At 49.4% G+C, this 26,751-nt stretch overlaps 1 protein-coding gene across 1 annotated transcript; it reads right to left on the reverse strand.

Moving 5' to 3' along the window:
* Positions 1-1,173: 1,173 nt before the first annotated feature.
* Positions 1,174-24,934, reverse strand: Plekha4 (pleckstrin homology domain containing A4). The gene is made up of 17 exons (XM_050121304.1): positions 24,365-24,934; positions 23,815-23,912; positions 21,952-22,059; positions 21,150-21,222; positions 20,952-21,052; positions 20,710-20,819; positions 18,464-18,676; positions 17,848-18,127; positions 15,274-15,357; positions 13,729-13,827; positions 9,926-10,066; positions 8,136-8,235; positions 7,997-8,067; positions 7,163-7,324; positions 2,561-2,610; positions 2,120-2,232; positions 1,174-2,026 (listed from the first exon to the last, which is right to left on the reverse strand). The coding sequence occupies exons 2-17, from the start codon at positions 23,902-23,904 to the stop codon at positions 1,782-1,784; spliced, it is 2,040 nt and encodes a 679-aa protein (XP_049977261.1). The 5' UTR covers positions 23,905-23,912; positions 24,365-24,934; the 3' UTR covers positions 1,174-1,781.
* Between the last annotated feature and the right edge of the window lie 1,817 nt (positions 24,935-26,751).

Here is a 26,751-nt window from a genome sequence, read left to right on the forward strand (position 1 = left end):
GCCAGGCAACCCCGAACATGGGCCATTCATGGTCATAGAATGTTCGAAAGCAGTGGTTGGTGGTAGAATAATCATAATCCTCCTTATTATAGTGGGCAAAGTTTATCAAATCCTTTAGAACACAGCTTTCAAGAGTGGCTAGGCTTGAAAGTCTTTTGTTTTGTTTTGTTTTACTAGACAGGGTCTCTGTAGCTTTAGAGTCTGTCTTGGAATTCACTCTGTAGACCAGGCTGGCCTCGAACTCACAGAGATCTGCCCGCCTCTGCCTCCCGAGTGCTGGGATTAAAGGCGTGCGCCACCACTGCCCGGTAGGCTTGCAAGTCTTAATACCCACACTGTCCATCAGTTCAGTCACCCCAAGTCCAAAATAATCCAATTCACACAGAAACTACAAAAGGCAGGAGGAGGATAGTAAAATGAAGCCAAAGACAAGACAAACTGGGCATAAAAACCGGACCAAGACCCTAGGTGGGCAGTGTGATGTCTTGCTTTTTTCCCTGAATAGCAAAGTATTTGTGTCCTGTTAACCTGACACACATCCCAGATAGGGGTCCCACAAAACAGAACCAGTCTGTATCTCACCAGGAGGCCTCCATAGATGCCTGCTTGCTGCTTTTCTTCGCACAAAAAAAATTCACCCTGTTAGTCCATGAGCTGAAGGCAGCCCAGAGCCTTGGAGCCTCTCAAGGCCCGTGCCTCCCTAGTCAGCCCCCAAGTCCCCGAAGTTCTGAAGTGAGGTTCAGGTTTAGAATGTTGGTGTGTGGTCTGAATCTTACTGAAGCAGGTAAATGGAGACCTTGCCTTCACTTCCCAGCCATCCAGACCCGAATAATCACACAGAAATTTTGGTGTATTCCTAGCTAGCTCTTACATCTTAAATTAACCCATTTCTATTATTTTATATTTTACCACAAGGCTCGTGGTTTGTTACCTCACATCTTGTTTCTTGGGTGGCTACGTGGCACCTGCCTGACTCCGCCTTCTTTCTCCCTGCACTCAGTGTAGTTTTCCTGCCTGGCTCTGTTCTGCCCGGTTCTAGACCAAAGTAGCTTCTTTACTAACCAATGGAAACAAAACATATTCGTAGCATACAGAGAATCCCACATCAGGGGCCTCCAAAAAATGTCAATTCCAAATGGCAAGAATAAGATAACTACCACAATTTAAGCAAAATTTGAAGCAAACTTGATTTTTATTGGGGTTGGGGTGCCCGGAACAGCTGGCCAGCGACTGCCTCCTAAATTGGGTTAAAGAGAACAGTAGAGAATCCACGTGGGCCCCTTTGAAGGGTAAAAGCATGAGTAGTTTGACAGAGTGCAGACAATGGGCTAAAAAGGAATTTAAAAAATCTTAAAGAAACATCGTATGGTTACCCTCCAAGGGGTCAAAGAGGGCCAGGGTATTCTCAACACCAAATCAACGTCATGGGTTGGGGAAGGTCAGGTTCCAAGAAACAGAGAGCAATTCAACTCTCACAGTAAATGGAAATTTGTTTTTAAAAATACAGCATACCGGCTCCTGCCTTCAAAACGGTGTCAGGCAGTTTCCTCTATACCTGTGAACCTAAGGCCCTGATCACAATGGCACAGCCTTAGAGAGAATAAAGATGTTTATTGACTAATAGCTTGGACAGTGTGGGGATAATCAGTCTGACCACTGTAGCTCCAGCCCTCCTAGAACACCTGTTTGGAACACACTTCTCCCCGTGGTCCTGACTGATCTTACACCTCAAGGCTGTGCACCCTGCTTGTGTCACACAGGAGCGGTGTGCAAAGAGAAAGTCAAAAGCTGGACTGCAGCAGAGTGACTCTCAGGGGCCATGCCCCCTGATCCTGCAGTGGCGCAGCCGGGGTGTTCCCAGGGTCCCAGCTGGGTTCCCACTGGGCCAGGCCTCGCCTGCTCCCTGGGGCAGAGTTAGCCTTGGGAGATGCTGGGGACGAGGTGACCTGGTGCACTTCTTCACTGGGAGGTTGTGAGCCTGGTGGGAGACAGTCTCCCCTGGAGTCCGAATTTACCCCTGGAGAGCCTAAATGGAGAAGAAGTGTTAACTTAGAACCTCCAAGCTCCACATTTCCAGGCCCCGCCCTTGACCCAGGGGTGCAGATCCTGGGTACCTCACCAGTCATCAGCCTGCGCCACTGGGAAGCCTCTGTAGCTAGGGCCTGAGAGAGACTGAGGACCCGCTCCCGGTGGCCTCTGGGTGTTGGCATGCAGGTTGTGGAGGGCCTGGAGCTACAGAAAATAAGCCACAGTGTCAAGTCAAATAAGCCCCAAAGGCCTGATGGGAGCTGTTTCTTAGCCAGTGTCCAGCGGACTATGAAGCCAGGCCCTAGCATTGCAGGCAGACTAGCAGTAAGGTCGCCATTACTGGATGAAGCAGGCCTTTGGAGCTCTGCAGTTCCTGACCGGGTATGAGGGCCTTCCTGGCTTTGTTGTAGATGCCATAGGAACTCAGGATCTCTGGAGCTGTGTTTGGGGCACAGGGGACTGTGCTAATGCCATTGCTGCCCTGTCTGCATCCAGACCACCCCTCATCTCCACTCACCGCTGGGTTCCATACCTACTCCAGGATCCAGAACTCCTGAGCCATTGTGCAGCTCCTACAACAGGCTGGAAGGAATTGGGTGGTTAGAATCTTGCCTTGGAGAATGGTTAGAAGTTCAAGACCAGCCTGGTCAGAGTACTCATGAGATTGTGTCCAAATGGAAATAAAAGGAGAGTGTGGTGGGGGAGAAAAGAGGGGAGCAAAAAGGAAAGGGGAGGAAAGGAAGGAAGGAAAGGAAGAAAAGGTAGAATTCTTGCCATTGAAGCCCTGTTTTCTCTGCCTCCTCTCCTCAGCCCTCCCTCCCTCTGGATCTACCTGTGGATGCTTAGGAAGGCCAGAAGATGACCTTGGGTGTCCCTTCTCTGATCCTCCACCTTGGTTTGAGACAAGATCTCTCATTGGCCTAGAACCTCAGCAAGTTGCCAGACTAACTTGTGGAATAATCTTTTTGTACACTTTGAATATGTGTCTCCGATTGGTTTAATAAAAAGTTGAACAGCCAACAGCTCGGTAGGATCTGGGGGGCAGAGAGGATGCTGGGAAGAAAGGAGTTGTCAGAGGGACTCAGAGGAAGCAAGACAAACAGGATGAGAGGTAGACGCCATGAGCTGTGTGGCACCACACAGATGCATAGCAACGGGTAATTAAAGTATAAGAGCTAATCAAAAAGAAGCCAAGGCTGTCAGTGTTCGCCATTAATAACGGTCTCCACATCACTGTTTGTGAGATGGGGACCAGAGAAAGGCCTGACTACAAACGGCACCCGACATCCAGGCACCTAATTCCATATAAGACCTGAGAAAGCTTTACAAAAGGTTCCAAACACACAAAAATGTGGTCAAACGTGGCTTGCGAGTTCCACAGTCTCTCATGCAGTACAGAGAGGTCTCCTGGTCACAGCCTGAGGGCTTGAGCTGCCAGCTTGCAGTGAGCTAAGCTGCTTGGCAGTTTAAGGTTTTGCTCTGTAGATAGGAAAGGTTACAGATATGCAGTAAAGCAGGTTCAGACAGAACAGCCTCCAAAAGGTTACCGTGTGTTTAACAACCGTGTAGGCTTAAGAAAAAAAGAAAAGGGATATAGACAGTCAAAAATAGTTTAAAAATAATAAAGTCTTTTTTGCTTTGTTTTGTGTTTCGAGACAGGGTTTCTCTGTAGCCTTGGAGCCTGTTCTGTAACTAGCTTTTGTAGACCAGGCTGGCCTTGAACTCATGGAGATCCACCCACCTCTGCCTCCTGAGTGCTGGGATTAAAGGCACGAGCCACCACCGCCTGGCCCAAAAATAATAAAGTCTTTAAAGGAAGTAAAGTAGTAAAGAAAAGAATAAGCCATGCAGAGACGCGGAACAGCAGGGGCCTGGATCCTGTGTGTTGTGTTACTGTGTTGTGTATTCCCCAGGCGCCTGGGTCCTGTGTGTTACTGTGTTGTGTATTCCCCAGGCGCCTGGGTCCTGCGTGCTATTGTGTTGTGTATTCCCCAGGCTCCTGGACCTGTGTGTTATTGTGTTCTCCTTCACTGTCTGGTTGTTGATGCATGAACAACAGCTGCTGAGAGACCCTGGATTTTCATAAAAACTTCTGAATTAAACCAACCTATATTTTTTTTAAATGTCTTAACTTCCAAATGTAAGTCAAAAATATGTTACATTGTATAAGAGGCGGATCTCTGTGAGTTCGAGGCCAGCCTGGTCTACACAGTGCGTTCCAGGACAGCCAGGGCTACACAGTGAGTTCCAGGACAGGCTCCAAAGCTACAGAGAAACCCTGTCTTGAAAAAAAAAAAAAAGAAAGAAAGAAAAAAAAGAAGAAAGGTCTGCCAGATATTGTAGGCCTGTAGGCTGAAGACTGGATGCCCCAGTGTTGCAGAGAGATGTCCGCACTTCCTGTTTACTAAGGTAATATTGCACACTCCTGATGGAGTGGGAGACAAGGTAGCTATGCTTGCAGTTTTCCTTAGTTAGGACAGAAGATACTAGTACAGTGTGTTGGGCTCGTCGGATAGAACGGTAATGAAGTGTTTTCTCCAAATGCCAAACACTAAGGGGCCAGACACTGCAGTGTACCTCCTACCTGGTAACTGTTCTGATTGTATAAGTTTTGCTGGAGTTAAAACCTCTCCTTCTTATTTAGACAAAAGGGGGAAATGTGGAATAATACTTTTGTACACTGTGAATATGTGTCACTTTGATTGGTTTGATAGAACAGCTGACCAGCCACTAGCTTGGCAGGATTTTCAGGACAGAGAGGACTCTGGGAAGAAGGGAGTGGCCAGCAGGATGCAGAGGAAGCAAGCCAAGCAGGATGAGAGGTAAAGCCAGGGCCCCATACAGAAGAAGAATAATGGCTTGATGTAAGTTACAAGAGGTAGACAGAAATAAAAGCTACCGGCCGAGCTTTCATAATTATTAATGAATCTCTGTGCCGTGATTTGGGCGCTGGCTGGCAGGACAGAGAGACTCCCTGTACTAGCTGATCCATGGGATTCCAGGGAGCTAAGCATCCCACCTCCCACCTCCATGCCATGGGGATTACAGACATCCACTGCTAGCCCAGGCTCTATACGTGGCCTCTGAAGCTCCAACGCCATCTCCCCAGGTACCTCCACACTTTTCTCACTGAGCCATCTCCCTAGGTCCCCCCATACTTTTCGGCTAGGTTCTTTTGTAGCTCAGAGTGCCCTCCAACTCATTACGTAGATGAAGATGACCTTGATCCTCCTGCCTCCTGTCCTCAGTGTTGGGGTGCGAGCCGTGCATCAGCTTCACTGGGGCCACTTTTTATGGTGATATTAGGTGGGGGGCTCAGAGACAGGCTATTTGAATTCACCTGTCCTCTTGGAGAAGATCAGGGTTACGAAGCCCTGCCCACACCCGCAGCAGGTCTAATCCTTCCCTACAAAAGCTCCTCTGATTCATATCTAAATATCCCCAGAGGCTCACGTGTCAGGCTTGATCCCAAGCCTGTGTGCTGTTGAGATGTGATTGGGCAAGGAGAATGCTCATCTGACCAATGAATCATCCCCAGAAGAGTGACAGGAAAGAGGCTCCTGCTTTCAGGCCTGACTCCACAGCCCGCATCAGGTCATCAATCAAGGGTCATTGCTGTGACTGGACAGCTTATATCTGCGGCACCTGATCCTCCATGCTGCCTGTCACATGCTCTATGCCGAACCAAATCACATGATCCAGAACTTCCTAAAAGTCAGACCTATGCTTTGTTGGAGAAAGAGTCTGAGATTCCTCAGGACCTGCTCGGGGACGTGCAGTGACAGGCTTCTCTCTGCAGAGGCTCCTCTGGCCTCCCATCCTCCCGCCATGCCTCTGGGGTGCCTCTCTCTTTCTAGCTCTTTAATTTGCATTTATTTTTTTATTATTTTATGTGTATTGGTGTTTTTTCTGCATTTATGACTAGGACATACACTGTGAGCTGGATTACAGACAGCTGTGAGCTGCCACCTGGGTCCTCTGGAAGAGCCATCTCTCTCTTCCCATAAAGTTAGGGCTCCATAGTGTTCAGTGCTCCCCTTCCCAGCTCACAGCCAACCATGGCCGTGAGGCTCTCTCACTAGAATCTTCATTGACTACATTGTAAGTCAGCTTCCTTCAGGACCAGGCTGCCCTCTCTCCTCACCTTGACCTCAGCAGTTCACAACTAACTGTGCTATTAGGAAGGTGGGCCTAGCTGGAGAGGGTGTGTGGTTAGGAAAGGTATCCACCCTCTGTCTCTCTCTCCCCACCCCTCTCTCCCTTAGGTCATGTGACTTCGTTTGGCATAGCATGTGCCACAGGGAGCATGGAAGAGAGAGCTACAGGAAGGCATAGCCTCTCTCATGTCACACGGCAACTAGGAGAGCCCGAGTCCAGCACGGAAACTGGAGAGAGATACCCGTTTCCTCTCAGTGGAGTGGAGAACCCTGAGATGGAGGAGATGAACAAACTTCACGACTGTACTAGGGAAGCAGCAAACACAGCCGGAAGAGGAGACTGGCGAGTCAAGCTACAAAGAGTTCACTCAGAACTGCTGAGCTGCCTGCAGATTCTGCAGCCAGGGCCCCCATTGCAGCTTTCGTCAGCTGTCACTCATGGGAGAAGGCTTTTCGGCAATGCGGCTATTTTTAGGCTACCCCTGCTACGGCAGGTAACCCCTGACACATACTCCTGTTAGTAACCCCGTAAAACCTCATTGGCTCACCAAACTGGAGCTTGGTGCAGTCTACTGTGGTCTGTAGAGTTCCTGTTCTGGACTGAGTGAACCTGTGTACGCAGCTTCTCCCCAGAAAAGACTCTCCCACAACACCTCCACAAGTACAGGGCAGGAGGAGTTAGTTAGCAACAAGGAAATGGGAAAAGCAGCAGAGAGCTGAGAATGGCTGACCAGTAGAATGCTTGCCTTCCAGGCACTACCCCCAGTATTGCTTAAATAGCAAGCACGTGGTGACACGAGCTTGAAATCACCTACTGCACAGGAGTGGTGGAGGCAGAAGGCCTGAGTTCAAGGCCAGCTAGCATATTCAAAGCTTGCCTGGGATACAAGACACCCTGTCTCAAAAAAAAAAAAAAAAAAAAAAAAAAAAAAAAAAAGAAGCAGATGCTCTCCAATCCAAGGTCCTACTCTCCTCACCCTCTGCTCCAAATCAAGCTGGCGTCCAGCTGGTGACAGTGCCCTCCCCAGGGTCAGCAGTCTCGGGGAGGCCGGACGAGGAAAAGGAAGCCCATAGGCTTGGTTTCTGCGCATGCGCTCCAGCTGCTCCTGCGCACTCATGCGAGGCCGCGCCACGGGGACCTGCAGAGAGACAGACCAAGACTCTAACCTTCAGTTTCCTCATTCTTTTTGTCCCAGGAACTCCCCACCAATAGTCAGGCACTTCACAGACCATTAGAGCTTAGGGGACCCCTGGACACCAGAGGCTGCTGCGCCCTCTCCCTGACCTGCAGCTAAGAACAAAGGCTTCCCATTCCCTGTGCAGCCTGACTCCTACCACATCTTCGACCTCCTTCCATCACCTGCTGTGCCTTACGACAAGGAAGCATCATGCTCCTGGGCATGTCAGCTTCTCCCAATAACTTGATACTAAGTGGAAAATGCTGGCCCTTTTAGCCGGAGAAGTGCGGCAGAATGAACCCAAGGCTTCCTTCTCTGTGGCTTCCTCTGCTTTGCTCTGAACCACGCCCCTAGCCCCTCACTGGGGGATTCTAGGCAGGGCTCTACCACTGAGCCACGCCCTGTTTATTTTAAATCTCACGCCATTGTGCTAAGTGAGGCTATTAGTGCCGGTCCAAAGATGACAAGTGCAGAGGCTCAGAGGCGCTTAGTAACTACCCCAAATCACACAGCTAATAATATTTGAGATACTAATCCTGTCTGCTCTGGTTATGGTCTTCTACCTGGCCTCTCCTAGTGCTGGGAGGTCAGAAGTGATCCAGCACAGACATGAGGCAGATTTAAGGTGTCTACCTTAGTGTTCAGGGATGAAGGTTGACGACCTTCAGGACTGGATGCTCGGGAGACCCTGGGAGACTCAACACCTTAAAGCAGAAGGGGACTTAGTCAGAACAAGATCACAGAGAGATTCCCACCCTACCAGGGTGCTCACCTGAGTGAGGGCTGAGGAGGGCTCTGTCACCTCCTGGGGGTCGACCCCAGTCCACCTCAGGGGACTGAAGGGGGCTAAGCTCCAGTGACTCCGGAAGGCTCTGGAAGGAAAAAGTGGGGGGTCAATTATTGTCTTTCATTCTTATTATTACTACTACCACAGATTTTCAAGTATTTGCCAGTTGGGGCACATCACGGAAAAGATTAAGGTGACAAACCCAGAGGTAGATACACTGACTTCAAACCCCATCTCTGCCACTTACTGGCTGTGTGACTTCGAACAAGCTGCTCAACATCAAAAGTAGCGCCCCTTTTGACATGTGAAGAGTTGCTGTGAACACGGACACATGTGTGAGGTTTCCCAGGAATGCACAGGGCGCCATGCTATGGCGTTGACCTGGCTGATATGGTGGTGTTTGGGCGGGATGGGGGGCTTCCCAGGGGAGCAACTGCCTTTGAGTCTAAGTTACACATGCACGCTCCTGTAAGTACCCTAAAAACTCGGCGGGTCACCAAAGCCCACTTGATGTCGTCTTTGGTGCGGATGCCCTAAAGTGGCTGGGGTGGATAGAAAAGTCAGGAGTCGGACAGAGCAGTGTGGGAGGAACCTAGCAGCCCTGCGGCAGGGAAGACCTGATAGAGGGTGGCTTCCTGAGAGTGCTTTGATCGTGAAGAATCACCATGGAAAGCAGCGAGGGTTTGTTTTTTCTGAAGGGGACATTGCGGACTTTGCATGACCTTGGCCACAAATGCTTTCAGTGCACCTGAAGCTCTTGGATTACTGGGAACTGCAGGTGGTCACAAAGGAACTGAAGTAGCCAGGGTGTGATGCTTTCCTCTAGAGAAATATATGAACTAGAATAGGGACTTGGAATGAGGAACTTGTTTATCCAAAACACAACTTTGTGTAACAATCAATAAATGTGCCGTTGTGTGGCTGTTCAGTTCAGGTCACAGGAAGCTGGGCCTTCCTGCTGCCACACAGCCCCCTTGGACTGATCTCTTTCTTTGACCAACTCACACAACACAGTGCACCAAACAGAATAATAAATAACAATATATTACTGGGCAGTAGTATAGCTTTCAATCTCATCAGTCTGGAGGCAGAGGCAGGTGGATCTCTGTGAGTTCAAGGCCAGCCTGGTCAAGTTCCAGGACAGCCAGGGCTACACAGAGAAACCCTGTCTCAAAAACAAAAACATCCCCCCAAAGAAAAATAGCAATATATACACTAAATAAGGGGCTGGTGCATTCTCTCAGCAGATAGGGTGCTGGCCACCATGTCTGACGATTTAAGTCTCATCCCCAAGGTCTACACAGTGGAAGGCGAGAACTGATTCTCACGAACTGTCCCTGACCTCACATCGTTGTGATGTGGGTATACAACACACACAAAAGTGCACACAAGGTGCCCTGAGGGGATCCCTCCATCAGCTTGGGCTGTGGGCGTGTCTGTAGGGACTGTCTCATTGCTAAGGGAAGACCCAGCCTGAAAGGGGATGGTACCATTGCCTGGGGCCAGGTCCTGGGAGCAAATTGAAGAGGACACAATTGAAAAGGTGGCCCAGTGGTTAGAGCACTTGCTCTCGCACAGGACCCAGGTTCAAGTCCCGGCATTTACATGATGGCTGCCAACCATTCTAACCAGTCCCAGGGATTCCATGCCCTCCCTCCCCCCCTCCACAGTCGTGGGACTGGGTGGGTGATCAAGGGAAAGGGAAAAAGGTGGGTGGGGGCTCACTGGGTTAGGACAGGCAAGACAGGAACCTGGGGAGGAGCTGGAAATCTCACCTCCCGCTCTGATGACTCCTCTCTTTGGGGTGCAGGGGATGGAGACTTGGGCTCAGTATGTGGGGGCTGTTTCTGGGGGCCACCTAGACCTGCCAGCGTGTCCTCCACCATCCATAGCTGCTGCTGGGCAGCTGCTCGGTCCTGGAAGGAAAGGGTTTGTTCAAGAGGAAAACATACAAGGGTGGCACCAGCAGGTGGGCCCACCCAGAAGGCTCTAACGTCAGCTGTGACGGTTTCCAGCCTTACAAACTCCATGTGCCATGCATGGTCCCTGTGCCTGTGTAGGTTAAAAGGCTTGTGAGAATTCTTTTTTTCTTCCAATGTGTGGGTCCCTGAGATTGAACTTCGGCCATCAGTCTTGGCAAATGCCTTTACCTACTAAGCCATCTTACTAGCCCAAAACTTTTTTAAAATTTATTTATTTTTATTCATGTGTGTGGATGTGTCTCCCTGTGTGCATGCTAATGTGTGAAGGACATCAGATCCCTTGGGGGTGGAGCTGCAGGAGTTTGTGAGCAAACCCATGTGGGTGTGGAATCTGAGCTCCAGTCCTCTCAGGGAGCAGTTAGTGCTTGGAACTACTGAGCCATGTCTGCCGCCGTATGCTCTCAAACGTATACAAGATCTGCGTGCTGCCACTGGGGACACCAGTTTGAAGAGCCCACATCTCACACTGCTGCCTCTCCTGTCTGTGACCTGGCACACCTCTGCTTTATACAGCTGTTGAGACACAATGTGCCCAGGTCTTTTCCCTGTCTCCCCCCCCCCACACACACACACACACTGGTGTTTGGCCTGCATGTCTGTGTGAGGGTGTCAGATCCCCTGGAACTGTAATTGCAGATAGGTGTGAGCTGCCATGTGGGCGCTGGGAATTGAATCCCAAGTTCCCTGGAAGAACAGCCCTCTGTCCAGCCCGTTTTATACAGCTTTAGAGATAACTGGAGGTGTCTGTGGCTTTCAGTGAGGTCCGGCCTACCCTTCGCTAGGTCTAACTCATTTCATTTTAAAGCCCATCGCTCTTGTTGGTTTTGCTTTTGAAACAGTGTCCTGTTATCTGTTTACTTATTTATTTTTGTTTTTTTCGAGCCAGGGTTTCTCTATGTAACAGACCTAGCTGTCCTGAAACTCGCTCTGTGGCAGGCTGGCCTCTGCCTCCCGAGTCCTGGGGTTAAAGGAGTGTGCCACCACTGTCCGACTTGAGCCAATGTCCTGCTATAGCAGGTCCAGCAAACTTTTAATTAATTATTTTTTATTTTGATATGTCCTGTTCATAATACTTATTTTTTTTTACTTAAAAATAAATTATGGCCAGGTGGTGGTGGAATTTTGAGTCATCTTGCCTCAGTCTCCTGATTGCTTGAATTACAGGGGTGCACCCCAACAAAACAAAATTTGGAGTTCTGTAGAAACAAGTGAGCAGCCAGGCATACAGGTGCACACGATAGGCTATTTACAGCAGGCATAAAGCAGGTTGGATGAGATGAACAATTGAGGGACAGAGGCAGGAGGATCACCATATTTTCTAGCCAAATTAGTTCAAGGCCAGCCAAGGCTACAACACCAGGCCTTGTCTCAAAAAACAGCAGAGAAAAGTCAGGCATGGTGGCACATGCCTTTTATCCTAGCACTAACTATGAAGGAAGAGGGCAGGCAGATCTCTGTGAGTTCTAGGCCAGCCTGGTCTATAGAGCCAGTTCCAGGACAGCCAGAGCCACACAGAGAAACCCTGGCTTATACCACGCCCCTCCGTCCCACCACCAACAAACAATAGCAAAAACAGAGAGCTAGAGAAATGGTTCTGCCGGTTCTGCCTGCAAGGGGCTTGCTGTGTAGGCTTAAGGACCCCAATTCAATACCAGAAACTCAGATAAAGTCAGACGTACAGGCACAAGCTTGTCCTCTCGGCACTGGGGAGGCAGAGATGGGCAGAACTCTGGGGCTCACTAGCCTAGAGACCCGGTCCGAGGAACAAGGTGCGCGGTGCCCGAGGATGTTGTTCCCTGGCTTCCACAGGCACCCACACCTGCACACACTTACACACAAAATACACAGGCACACGCACCTGCACACACTTACACACAAAATACACAGGCACACGCACCTGCACACACTTACACACAAAATGTAAGGGGAAAGAAGAGAGAAAAGCTGGGAGAGGAGAGAGAGCGCCAACGCACAGAAACCCCAGGATAAACTTAACAGTAACTGGCTGGAGATGGGCCCTAGACATCAACTTTTGAAGTGGGGGGAGCCAGGCTTAGCTGTGGCATTTAAAGGCGCAAGCAGGGCTCCACGTGAGAGGAGCCATTTAGAACCAGCCAGAAGCAGCTTTCGGAACCTAGGTCTTTAGGACAGTAAGGGACTTAGAAAGGGAGGAACTCGAGGAGGCTGGGACACTGTCTGATGGCTAGGCTGCGTCTAAGAATATTTCCAGAGATGGTTAGCTGAGAGAGGAAGACCACACGGACCTAAGTCACAGCGTCCCCAGAATGAGTCAAAGAGACAGAAGAGAAAACCAAAGGAAGGCGGATCTCTAGGAGTTGAAGGACAGCCTGATCTACACAGCTAGTTCTAGGACATCCACTGCTATGTGAATGTAACAGAGAGACCTTGTCTTGGTGGTGGTGGGGGGGGGGGGGGGTTAAGAGCATCTGCTGCTCTTCCAGAGGACTTAAGTTTGGTTCTCAGCACCCACATAACTGATTCTAACTCCAGTTCCAGGGACTCCAACACCCTCTCCTGGCCTCCAAGGACACACACACACACACATATATACATATACATATATATATATACACACACACATATATATACATACACACTTAAATAAAAAATAATAAATCTTAAAATCTAAAAACAGAAGCAAAGCATTCAAGACTTGTTTAAAGAGAAGAGTGACTGAGCTAGAGCCACTCTAGCCAGCATTTCCTGACTCTGCTGTTTTTCATGTTTATTTTGATGATTATAAATAGGAGTAGAGCCAGGCGTTGGTGGCGCATGCCTTTAATCCCAGCACTCGGGAGGCAGAGGCAGACGGATCTCTGTGAGTTCGAGACCAGCCTGGTCTACAGAGCTAGTTCCAGGACAGGCTCCAAAGCCACAGAGAAACCCTGTCTCGAAAAATCAAAAAAAAAAAAAAAAAAAAAATAGGAGGGCTGGAGAGATGGCTCAGCGGTTAAGAGCACTGGCTGCTCTTCCAGAGGTCCTGAGTTCAATTCCCAGCAACCACATGGTGGCTCACAGTCATCTATAATGAGATCTGGTGCCCTCTCCTGGAATGTGGGCTTACATGGAGGCAGAATGTTGTATACATAATAAATAAATAAATCTTTAAAAAAAAATAGGAGTAGATGTGTTTCTGTATGTGAGGATGCGCGTGTGAGTGTGGTGTGTGTGGACAGCCACTGTGTGGGTGCTGGGAACTGGACCACGGTCCTCTCCAAGAGCAGCAGGTGCTCTTGAGCTGGGCCATCTCTGCAGCCCTGACTCTTGCAACTTGATCCAGCAAGATCGGAGAAGTCCCAGGCCCTATTCCTGCCACCATGAGCTCTGTCTTACCTTCCCCACAGTGAAGAACCCCATATACTCACCCCACAAACCAAATAAAACCTATTGTAACACATTTCCCTAATTGCTTCTTGTTGAATATTGGGTCACATCAAGAAGAAAGTCACCAATCCAGGGGATGGGACTCGGCCCCCGGACAGGGCTGGCATGGCCACAGTTCCCAGGTGGTACTTGAAGTACTGAGAGCCTGTGGCTCAGGTGCTGTGGGCAGGGAGGAAAGGGTGGGGGTGTACCTGGGGAGACCCGAGGTGCAGAAGGTATTCGAGGGTCTCCCTTAAGGTGCTCAGGTCCTGCTCCAGGCCACTGTAGGTGTCCCAAACCTGCTCTCGTTCCTAGAGTCCCCAAAAAAAGGGGGAGATACAAGGTTAGTCCTTCAAACCACCAGATACTGCCCCAGCGGAGGAGGGAGGCTTCCTCTGGGTAATCTCACTCCAAAAGGACTTCAACTCCATGACTTTGCCTGAACTACTGAGAAGCCCAGGCCACATGCTTCAGTGATCCCCATGAACATGAACTGATCCTAAGTCATGCAGCCTAGCAGCCTACAGATAAAATCTATTCACATCTGTGTTTTAACATGATCTTCACAAGGATCATATGAAGTAGATACAATGTCTTCTTTTAGATGTATTTACAGGCATGAGTGTTTTGCCTGTATGTTTGTGTGTGTATCATGTACACGGAGGCCAGAGAGGGTGTCAGATTCCCTGGAACTGGAGTTACAGATGGCTATGAGCCAACATGTGGGTGCTGGGAATTGAACCCAGGTTCTCCAGGACAGCAAAAGTGCTCTTAAATCATCGAGCAAGCTCTCCTATACATTTTTTTTTTGAGACAGTCTATGTAACCCCAGCTGTCCTGGAACTCACTCTGTCCACCAGGCAGGCTGACCTCAAACTCACAGGCATCCCTGGTGGAGACACTGGTGCACACACACACACATAATAAGAACACATGTTTAAGAGGTTATAGATTGGGGCTGGAGAGATGGCTCAGAGGTTAAGAGCATTGCCTGCTCTTCCAAAGGTCCTGAGTTCAATTCCCAGCAACCACATGGTGGCTCACAACCATCTGTAATGAGGTCTGGTGCCCTCTTCTGGACGAGCAGGCATACACACAGACAGAATATTGTATACATAATAAATAAATAAATAAATATTAAAAAAAAGAAAAAAAAGCAAACAAAAGAAAAGAAAAAAAAACCATAGCAAGAACACTGTGGAAAGAACTCCAAGTGATACTTGTTAAGTCTCAAAGAAACCAGAGACAAAGGCCAACCAAAGAGGACACTGGCCACCAGCATAGCCAGTTCTGGCTCCTAAGCATCGTGCCCTATGCTGAACCTCTCCAGTCCCTTCCCTCCCCTCCTCTCCCCTCCCCCTCCCTTCCCTTCCCTTCCCCCAGCTTCTCTGATTCCTAAATAACCTCAGCCATTTGAGTACACAGCTTCTTGGTCTCTGGGTCCTCTGCTCCTCTCTTTGCTCTGCTTCCCCACCCCTTTCTCTCCTTCCCCGTTTAGTCCAGACTTTTCCTGATGCCTCAGGCTGTTCTCTCCCTCCTGTATATAATAAACCTCCTCAACCACACCCAGGCGTGGCCATGTCCTCATTATTTCATTCAGTGCCTTATTTCATCAGCCACGGGGAAATAAGAGAACTTACACAGGGAACCTGGATGTTCCTTTCAAGGCTCCTTGGCCAAGAGACAACCACCCTGGGGAGTGGGGTGGTCAAGCAAGAGAGGACTCTAGTGGATTCCTGGTGCTGCAGGAAACCTACCAGCAAAATCATGGAGGCCCGGGTCCCAGGGGGTCGCGGAGGCAGCTGCAGATAGGTGGAAGAATCAGAGGAGGCCTGGGTAGACTGAAATAAAAATGCTTAGAAAGGTCTTATTAGGCCTAGAGGCACCCAGCAAAATTCTTCAAAGACCTCAAAAGAACTGTACTCAACTTCATTTGGAAAAGCAAACAACCCAGGATAGCCAAAACAATCCTGGGCAATAAAAGAACTTCTGGAGGCATCACAATCCCTGACTTCAAACTCTACTACAGAGATACAGTACAGAAAACAGCCTGGTACTGGCATAAGAACAGACAGGACGACCAATATAACCGAATAGAAGACCCGGATATCAATCCACACATCTTTGAACACCTGATATTTGATAAAGAAGCAAAAAAAAATCAAATGGAAAAAAGAAAGCATATTTAACAAGTGGTGCTGGCATAATTGGATATCAATATGTAGAAACATGAAAATAGACCCATATCTATCACCATGCACAAAAATCAAGTCCAAATGGATCAAAGGCATCAACATAAAGCCAGCCACACTGAACCTTACAGAAGAGAAAATGGGAAATACACTTGAACGCATTGACACTGGAGACCACTTCCTAAATAGAACCCCAGCAGCACAGACACTGAGAGAAACAATTAATAAATGGGACCTCCTGAAACTGAAAAGCTTCTGTAAGGCAAATGACACGGTCAACAAGACAAAATGACAGCCTACAGAATGGGAAAAGATCTTCACTAACCCCACATCAGAGAGAGGGCTGATCTCCAAAATATACAAAGAACTCAAGAAATTGGACATCAAAAGTTCATATAATCCAATAGAAAAAATGGAGTACAGACCTAAACAGAGAACTCTCAACAGAGGAATCTACAATGGCTGAAAGACACTAAAGGAAATGTTCAACATCCTTAGTCATCAGAGAAATGCAAATCAAAACAACTCTGAGATTCCATCTTACACCTGTAAGAATGACCAAGATCAAAAACACTGATGACAACTTATGCTGGAGAGGTTGTGGGGAAAAGGGAACACTTCTGCATTGCTGGTGGGAATGCAAGCTAGTACAGCCCCTTTGGATGTCAGTGTGGCAATTTCTCAGAAAATTAGGAAACAACCTTCCTCAAGACCCAATAATTCCACTTTTGTGTATATATCCAAAAGAAGCTCAATTGTGCCACAAGGACATGTACTCAACTATGTTCACAGAAGCTTTGTTTGTCATCGCTAGAACCTGGAAACAACCTAAATGCCCCTCTACTGAAGAATGGATAAGGAAAATGTGGTACATTTACACAATGGAGTACTACACAGCAGAAAAAAAATAATGAAAGCTTGAATTTTGCAGGAAAATGGACGGAGCTATTTTTATTTTGAGTGAGGTAACCCAGACACAGAAAGACAATTATCACATGTACTTACTCATAGCTGATTTTTAAACATAAAGCAAAGAAAGCCAGCCTACAAACCACAATCCCAGAGAACTTAGACCACAATGCGGACACTAAGAGAGACTTACATAGATCTAATCTACATGGGAAGTAGAAAGTAGAAAAAGACAAGATCTCGGGCTGGAGAGATGGCTCAGTGGTTAAGAGCATTGCCTGCTCTTCCAAAGGTCCTGAGTTCAATTCCTGGCAACCACATGGTGGCTCACAACCATCTGTAATGAGGTCTGGTGCCCTCTTCTGGACTACAGATATACACACAGACAGAATATTGTATACATAATAAATAAATTAATTAAAAGACAAGATCTCCTGAGTAAATTGAGAGCATGGGGACCTTGGGGGAGGACTGAAGGGGGTAGGGAAGAGGCAGGGAGGGAAGCAGAGAAAAATGTAGAGCTCAATAAATATCAATAAAAAAATTAGTCCTCATGTCATAGGCCATTAACTCAGGTACTCTGGAGGCCTAAGTTACAGAGTGAGTTCAAGGCCAGCCTGGGCAACTTAGGGAGACCACGTCTCAAAATAAGTTAAAAAGAGGACTAGGCGGTGTGGGAACCAAAAAAAAAAAAAAAAAAAAAAGAGGACTAGGGAGTAGATCAGTGGTAGAGTGCTTACCTAGAATGGCCAGACTGTGGGTTCAGAGCGCGCGCGCGCACGCGCGCGCGCACACACACACACACACACACACACACACCCTCAACTCTAGTGGCCCCACACACAAGTTATTACTCAATGGACAAGCCTGGCAAAACCGTTAGAGGCTGTAGGAAGTTAGCTGCAGATATTCTAGGCTATAAATCCATGACTCTTAGAGAAATTATCAAGTAGCTGGCACTATCTTGAAACAATAACTGGAAACCAAACTATGCCTCCATTTGACGTAGAGTATTATGAACTACAATACCCACAATACATAGGAGCAATGTCACAAAAATAATCCTGAGGCCTGATGGGGCATGAAACCCATTTGCCTTTGATTTGGAGGGCTGGGAAAACCAGTTGCATTGTGAACTATAATCCCCATAATGCCAGAGTGATTCGATCACTGGCCTGGAAAGAGAGCTCTGAAGCCTTATGAGAAATGTAGTCCGCTCTGTCCGCGCACCTGTGTTCTAGGCTCTTGTCCCCAGGGTTGGGGACTCCTGGGTGGCCGCCCTCCGCCAGCTTCGGAGGAGGGTCCACGGCGTGGAGTGGGTGGTCGAGAAAGGGTCTGTCTTTGGGGCCCCCAATCCAGAGGAGGTCGGACATCGATGCGACTCAAGGGAGTGTGAGGTCGGGCAGGAAATGCTATCTCTCCTGCTGAGAGAGGGGGTCGCCGTGCGGGAGCAGAACGAGGACGGGGAAGGCTCAGAGGAGAAGGCGGGCGGGAGAGGGATGAGAACAGCCTATGGAGAGGAAAGAATCGGGGAACTGAGGTAGTCTGAGCCTCTGCTTCCATCCACCTCAGTACCCAATAAGGATGTCTGGCTTCCCGGGTTGCACTGCCCCTCTCTGCTGGACAGATTGTAGGTGAGTTCCCTTTGGGAACATCTGCGTCCACTTTGCTAAGGGTCAAGCCACCACCAAGGTCCCTTAAGCCACGCCTCCAACCTGCTAGCTCCTTCCTTAGACCACCAACCATTCCTTACTGATTAAACTACTTCTTTAACGCCCACTTCCCTTATGCCACGCCCTGATAACAACAGGGCTCCGCCCTAAGTCCCCAAAGTGTTCCTACTTACTCTGGGCTCCTGGTCCTACTCCCCGTGCGAGGCTGCAGTTCAGCTGTGGGGCTAGACCTGTACGTTCCATGGCTGCCACGACCTCTGGAGAGCCTTGCTACCTCTGGTGATTCCGAGATGCGCCCCTCTTCCCTTCTGCTCCCCTCTGGAGGCCCCCCGGGACCCCCGGGACCTTCTCCCGGCTGGGGACGTGCAGGTGACCTAGGTAGTCCACTAGCAAATGGGCACAGAGAACGACATCACTCTTGCTCCTAAAAGGTCACTGGGTCTACTGGCACAGGACCCAGGGTCCTGAGGCTAGGAACTGGGCAAGCTGGGAAAGTCCCTGAGACAGTCGACATTTGAGGGGGGAAATGGGGGTTGAGGTGATATTGTCTTGACCTGGGTTGTTCTTTTTTTTTTTTTTTTTTTTTTAAACATTTGGCCATCGTGGGTGGGTAAAAATGGAACCATTGCCCGGAAAAAAATAATAATAATAAATCAGCCCTGGGGAGGAGGAAGAGGCAGGTGGTTCCAGGCCAACCAGACTTATACAGGGAGACCTGGTCTCAAAATCCAAAACTAAACAAACAACAAACAGCTAGGCATGGCTCTGCATGCCAATACCCACGGAAACTGAGGAGCTGAGACGGTTAGACCCTGAGAGCTTATGGGCTACCCAGCCTAACTAAGGCAAGCTTCCAGCTCAGTGAGACCCTGTTTCCAAGGCAATAAGATAGGCAGTAACAGAAAAGTATACCTGGCTGGAGAGATGGCTCAGAGGTTAAGAGCACTAGCAGCTCTTCCAGAGGTTTTGCGTTCAATTCCCAGCAACCACATGGTGGCTCACAACCATCTGCAATGAGATCTGGTGCCCTCTTCTGGCGTGCATACAAACATTCATACAGAATACTGTAGCCATAATAAATAAATACATCTTAAAGAAAAATACTGTCCTGCTCTGGCCTCCACACAGACACACACACTTTTAGGGCTGGAGAGGTCACTCGATGCTAGACAGCTTGCTTAAAGTATGAAATCCTGGCTTCACCTCCCAGTAAATAGCAGGAGCTGGAGAGGTAGCCTAGCAGTTAAGAGTGCTTTCTCCTCCTTCAGAGACCCGAGTTCAGCTCTTCGTGATCACCTGTAACTAGTTCCAGAGGGATGCAACACCTCTAGCCTCCACTAGCACCCACACAGACATACAACCAAACAAAAACTCACACAAGGCTGGGGTGTGGCTCAGTCAGTAGTGCCTGCCTAGTTGTTGGTATACAAGAATCCCCGAGGACAAGTCCCCACAGCGCCGAGTGAGGAATCTGGAACTCCAGCACTTGCAAGGTGGCCGTGGTGTGATCAGAAGTTCAAGGTGATCAACTACACAGCTAGTCTGGACTATTCGAGACCTTGTTCAAAAACAAAACCCGTGTGGTTGTACAGGCCTGCTTTTAATCCCGGGGCAAAGGCAAACCTGGTCTACATAGAGAGTTTTCAGAACAACCTGGTCTACATAAAAAGTAATAAGTAAATTTTACAAGCTTTTGTTTTGTTTTGTTTTGTTTTGTTTTGTTTGTCAAGACAGAGTTTCTCTGTGTAACCAACCTGGCTGCCTTGGAACTCACTTTGTAGACCAGGCTGGCCTCAGACTCTTTGAGACCCACTTACTGCTGCCTCTCAAGTGCTGGGATTAAAGGCATGTGCCACCACTGCCCGGCTTTTTACATTTTAAAATGTGGCCTGGCCTTGTAGCTGGAGAGACAACTCAGGTTAAGAGCACTTTTTGCTCTTCCAGAAGACCTGGCCTCAATTTAGCACCCTCAAGACAGTTCACAACTGTAATTCCAGTTCCAGGGGATCTGACACCCTCTTCTGGCCACTGAGGGTACCATGCACATATGTGGTTCATGCTAGTAAACACTCATATACATGAAATAAAAAGAAACAAGTCTTTTTAAAAATGTGACAAGGGCCAGCGGTGGTGGAGGCAGAGGCAGGTGGATCTCTGTGAGTTTGAGGCCAGCCTGGTCTACAGAGTAAGTTCCAGGACAGGCTCCAGAATACCTTGACTAGAGGGTCAGTTAGAAGTCAGTGGACAAGAAGGTAGGCAGATCTTAAAAGAGAAAACCTTTTTGCTATTGCAGAAAGTTCCTTGGGGGGAGGGGGTCTTTGATGGTAGGGTCCACTTATGTGACAGCTACTAATTGCATATTTAAATGACTGCCCTACAAAGGGAGGAGCTTGATGGGGAATGTACATAGCTCACTCACCAGTCCTCCCCTTCTGCGCGAGAGGCCCTCCCCAGAGCTCGCAGCCAGCCTCTTAGGTCCTCCAGTGTGTCAGCTGCAAGGACATAGGTCCTCATGCCCGGGTGCTCTGCCTGCAAGGGACAGAGGTTTGGAACCAGAACTCAGAGGAAGTGCCGTAAGACCTCTCCAAGCATGGAAACCCCAAGGCGTGGTCACCTCAAGTTCCCACCTACCACCTAACAAGAACCCACAAACATACTCACTGTGAAGGTGAATCGCCGGCCCCGTGGGGCTCCTGGCCCATCCGGTCTGACGCTGTAGCTGGGTAAGAGTACACTGCCCAGGACACTCTCCTCTCTGCTGTCTGCAGAGGGCAGTTGGGGTCAGAAGTCAGGAAGGTGTCAGGGCAACTGGAAGCCTGGGAGAGGAACTGGTGGGAAAGGGCCAGCCGGGACACTGACCCTTGTAGTAGAAGAGGCAGTGTCCTGAGAGGACGAACCAACGGCGTTTCCACAGCCGGAGGCCTGAGCTGTCCTAGGGAGAGAGATAAGAAAGGGCCTCAGCAGAGAGCAGAGAAGAGAAAGTTGCCCCGGGGGACAGAGGGACAGAGACTAGGTGGAGGGAAAGACAGAGACAGAGGGACAAAGGTCCAGAGAGACCTGAGGAAAGAGAGATGGGGGCAGAGACCCAGAGAGAGGCAGGCAAAGAGAGAGAGGAAGGGAGGGAAGGAAGGAGGGAGGGAGGGAGGGAGGGAGGGAGGGAGGGAGGAGGGAAGGAAGGAGGGAGGGGGAGAAGGAGAGCCTAAAGGGACTGGGGTGACCAATAGGTATGTGTTGGTACGATGGATAAGTGAAAACTGGGTGCCTGACCGAGTGATAGCACATTTGGTTCTAGGCTTGGTCACTTTTTCTATGTTGTCCTGGCTGCCCTGGAATGTAGACCAGGCTTGCCCACAGAGATCTGTGCACCTCTGCCTCAGGAGTTCTGGGATCAAATGCGTGTGCCACCATGCTCTGCGCTCCACCTTGATCTTAGATGCTCAGATACCTGTTCCTCTCCCGTGCACATAACCTGTGTCCTGGGGCCAGGAACAGGAAATAGTCCAAACACAGACAGAGAAGAAATGGCTAAGGTTCAGAGGAAAGAGTAAGAGGTTGAGGGTCAGGCGGCAGAGGCATGCCATATCCATCATGTCGGGAATAAGGAAGGAAATTCGACAGCAAGTCTCAGCACCTAGGGACACAGCTTTCCCGCCATCCTTACCTGCTTGTGCAGCCAGCCACGTATGTGCACGGGCAGGTTGGGGTCTCGCCGAAGTGCATTGTTCCTTTTTCCAAAGGCATGGACCCTGTGTACCGCACGGGTAGGCTTCTAGTTGTGAGAACAGAAGTGAATAGCCAGCCCGTGGTGGCACACACCTTTTTTAATCCCAGCACTTGGGATACAGAGGCAGAGGATCTCTGTGAGTTTGAGGCCAACCTGGTCTACAGAGAGAGTTCCAGGACATCCAAGAGTGTTACACAGAAAAACCCTGCCTTTCTCTCCTGGGACTGGCTGTGCAGTGACCTCTCTCTCTTAAAGGTCAGGCCAGGAGGCTGAGCACAGTAGCACTGCCTACCTAGCCAGCCCTTGGGATGTGGATGATGGAGGATCAGGATTCAAGGGAGTTCCAGGACAGTCTGTGCTGTTTGAGAACAAGTCTCAAAACAAGCAAACAAAACCAATGACAAGGGATTGAGTTAGCTCTGTTTACACGGTGCTTCCTCTTTGTACATGAAGCACAAGTCCTAGAGTTGTTCACACTTGCAATTCCATCCCAGTGGAGACAGCAGCAGAATCAGAAGTTCAAGGTGGGTGGGTGGTGGCCATTCCTTTAAACCTAGGACTCAGGAGGCAAAGGCAGGCTGATTTCTGAGTTTGAGACCAGCCTGGTCTACAGAGGGAGCTCCAGAACAGCTAGGGCTACGCAGAGAAACCCTGTCTCTCAACAACAGCAACAGTAACAAGTTCAGGTCATTTTTTGACTACCTAGGAAGTCAAGCAGTCTGGGCTCCATGAGACCCTGTAGAGATGCCCCTGGCAAGAACACACTCTTACCTGCCATAGCCAGAAATGCCAAAAAATAAAAAACCCTCTACAATCCCCACAGGGCGTATGGGCTGGGAGTTCCCCACAGAAGTCCTGGGAAGTGAAAGGAGAGAAGGTGGTCTTTGATGCTGGGCAGAGACTTCCTCAGCAAGCGAGTTCAAGGTAGAGATGGGGCTTCTCACCCTTCCTTTCTCTCAGAGGGGCACCTGTCGACACACAGACTTCACAGACCCCCATGTCCAAGCTGCCTTGGACTCCTCCTTGGGAGTCGGATGACCAAGACTGGAATCAAATCTCTGGGTTCTGAATTTAAGGGAGTAAGGTGAACTTTGTCCTAGGTGATATTTATGTAGCCCAGGCTATCCTCAAATCACTAGGTAGCCAAGGATGACCTTGAATTTCTGATCCTCCTGCCTCTACTTCTTGAATGTTGAAATTTGAGGTGTGTGCCACCATACCTGGCTTCTTCTTTCGTGTTTTGTTTTGTTGTTGTTTTTCAAGAAAGAGTCTCACTATGTAGCTCTGGCTGTTCTAGAACTCACTACATAAACCAGGCTGGCCTCAAACTCACCAAGATCCACCTGCCTTTGCTCCCCAGTGCTGGAATTAAAGGCGTGTGCCACACTACATCTGGCTCTGGTTTGGGATTTTTCGCGTGAGGCAGTGTCTCACCCAGGCCAATCTATATCTCTGCCGTCATCTCCCCTATACTGAATTACAGTTGTGAACCACCATGCCTGGTTGTTAGTGGGTGGGTTCCCCTGTTGTAGACTGGAGAGGAAGTCCCCTAAGCCAGTCAGGAGCAGCCACCTCCTTTCAGTCTAGGTTTGTGGAAGGCTGAGAGGGTGGGGACAGAGCTGGGAATGTCTCCAAGTTCCAACTGCAGCTGATGCTCAACTAGGGGCCAGTCTGGCAGACCCAATCACTAAGGAACCTTGTCCTTGACAACTGGAGCCCAGTGGTGGCACAGAACCACAGCTAGGAAATGGGTCAGGGTCACCCTTCGCTCCCTCCTCCCTATCCCCGAACGCTAAGAACCTTGGTGCTCGGGCTGCTCAGAGAAGATGCAGTGGAAGCGCTGCTGGCCAGGCTCAGGCTGCTCCGCGGTCGGTCCTGGTCCTGCTCCATCGAGAGCTCTGAGAGAAAGAGAAAGGGGCTGTGTCTCTCCACTGACAGGGGCTGAGGACAGAGTTGGGGTCAGGGCTTGGAGGCCAGAGAATGCTGCGGGAGAAAGAAACTGTTGTTTGGGGACTGGGGGACTGGGGAGGTCATGGCCAGGGATCACATACCAAGAGCAGTGCCAAGAGAGGTGGGCGGCCCTGGCAGCTGTGGGGAGGGGGCAGATGTCTGCAGTCAGGCCTTAAGAATAGGGGCTCCTTTATTTCTGCCCACTGAACTCTGGCTAGGAATGTGACCCCCTCTATGCGCAGGGATTCTACTCCCTGCCTCCTTCAGAGTGCCCTGGGCTACCTGTCCCTGTTTTCTCTCATGAACCCCCAAAATATCTTTGTCAACTACCCAAGACAAGTCCGAAGACACTAGGAATGAGCATCCAGGCAAGTCCCTCCCAGCCCAGCCAGGGACTTACCCAGCTCTGGTGTCCCACAGGATCTGCCTGCTCACACACTGCCTCTTCAGGGCTGTCTCTCCACACCTGATGTCTGCTTCTCTCTGTGTGTGTCTCTCTCTCTGTCTCTCTCTCCTTCTCTCCCTCTTTCTCTCTCTCTCCCCCCTCCCCTTGTCTACCTATGTCACCTTCCCTCTCCTCACCTTACTGCTCCTGTGAAACTCCCCACCCCTCCTGTCTTATCTCCCTCCTCTAGTCCCTCTCTCTGCGCTCAGTCTCTCTTTCTCCCTAGCCAGACACATCTGTTTCCTTTCTTCTCTTTCAAGTGCTCTTCCTCACTTTCTCTCTTCCTCCCTCTCCCAGTTTCTCTTTCCTCTCTGCTGGGCTTTCCCTGTCTCTGGCAGCCGCCCACGCTGCTGCCTCCCCTCCCAATCCTGGCTGTCTCCGCCTCTTCTGGCCTCCCCACTGCAGCCTGACCCCTGGCTCAGCTGTCCCCACAACTAAGGGGAGGGATTGGGCTCCCAACTCCTGGCTCCCCTAAACTGTTGCTGGGACTCCTCAATGTTTGGAGCAGAGACTTGAACCCCAGTACAAGTTTGTTGTTGCTTCGGGTTCTGAGCTCCAGGCACCTCCTAGAGAGCTGTCCTGGGTCTTTTGAAAAATGGGGTATCCAACTCCTGAAACTTTGGAAAATTGGGATACTTGCTAGTGGGTGCCTGGGAAGGGCTGAGCCAGAAGTCAGGACTCACAGACTGTGCATCCATGGTCAGCACTGGTCCTGGAAGTGGGGGGGGGGGGTCCCAGAGAACTAGGTTCTGGCAAGGACAGAGTTAAGCGGCAGTTTGAAATTTCTCCCTCAGATGAGACTGATAACCCTTTAGGAGGGAGGTATAATGCATTCTGAGGACTCCTTATTCTGCAGATCAGAGCTCAGAGTGTAGTTCCCAGAGAGCATTGCCCAGTGTGTGTGAGGCCCTGGGATCCATCCCCGGAAACACCACACACCACACACCAAACACACACACCACACACTAAACACACTCATACACATACACACCACACACACATACACACAAACACACTTAGACACACAGAGACACACACCAGGTAGGGAGAGGAAGGGAGGTTGGAATTTGGTCTCTGGATCTGGGACTTAAACAGAGCCGCACCCCACCAGGGCACAGCCAATCAGAATTTCAAATTGCACATGATTTTGGAGCAGTGGAAAATACAGATGCCTGCCTATGAAGGCAAGAGAGTCTGCTTGACAGTGTTCTCCATGCAAGATGCATCGCGGTCACACTGTAGCCTCTATGCAGGAACGCTGGGGTAGGGCTGCTGAGAGTTCCTGGGCAGCCTGGACTACAAATGTAGATAGAGTTCACCCCGGACTGCATAGCCAGCTCCAGGCAATTCTGGAATACAAAATGGGTCCCTGTCAAAAGACAAACAAAACAAAGGAGACACAAGCAAACCTTCAAAGAAGTAAAAAGAGAAAGCTCCATGAAGGCAGGCAGTAGGCTGGGGTCACAGCTTCTCTGGGCACAGCAGGAGGATTGCCCAAATAGCAAGGTTAGTTCCAGGACAGTGTGGGGTATAATGTGAAGGGCTGTCCCTAAACAGACAGACAGACCCACACACCAAAACAACCAAGGGACTAGAAAGATGGCTCAGGGCTTGAGAAAGCACTTGCCTCTCTCCCAGATTCATCTCCCAGAACATGGGGTTCACAGCCCTCTCTAACTCTACAAGTTCAGAAGCCATCGTCTGGTCTCCACGTGTACCATATACAGACGTAGTATGTGTGTGTGTACATATATATGAATGCACGCATGCATACACAGACAGACACACATACATATATATAAGAAGGAAAACCTCTCATATAAAGTAAGGGAAAATTATTTTGTTTTTTCTCTTTGAGGCTGGGTCTCATTATGTAGCTCTGGCTGTCTGGGAACTCACTTATAGCCCTGGCTAGGCTCTGACTCAGATTCTCTCCCTCTCGAGTGCAGAGATAAAGGTATACTATCAGGCCCTAAAAGATTTTTTTTTTCCCTGTGTACACTTGACCAGTGTGGAACTAGCTCTTAGTCCAGGCTGACCCTGAACTCACAGTGATCCTCCTTTCTCTGCCTCTTCAGTTTCTGGCTTGCACTTCCATGGCTGGCATTTTATTTTAGTTTTTCTTTTCTTTTCTTTTTTTTTTTTTAAATATTTATTTATTTATACAATGTTCTGTCTATATGCCTGCGGCCAGAAGATGGCGCCGGACCTCATTACAGATGGTTGTGAGCCACCATATGGTTGCTGGGAATTGAACTCAGGACCTTTGGAAGAGCAGACAATGCTCTTAACCACTGAGCCATCTCTCCAGCCCTCTTTTTTTTTTTTTTTTTTTTTTTTTT

The sequence above is a fragment of the Alexandromys fortis genome, unplaced genomic scaffold, assembly GCF_014885135.2.
Source record: "Alexandromys fortis isolate MF-2015 unplaced genomic scaffold, M_Fortis_MF-2015_v1.1 scaffold_161, whole genome shotgun sequence".
In the NCBI taxonomy this organism is placed as follows: domain Eukaryota; kingdom Metazoa; phylum Chordata; class Mammalia; order Rodentia; family Cricetidae; genus Alexandromys; species Alexandromys fortis.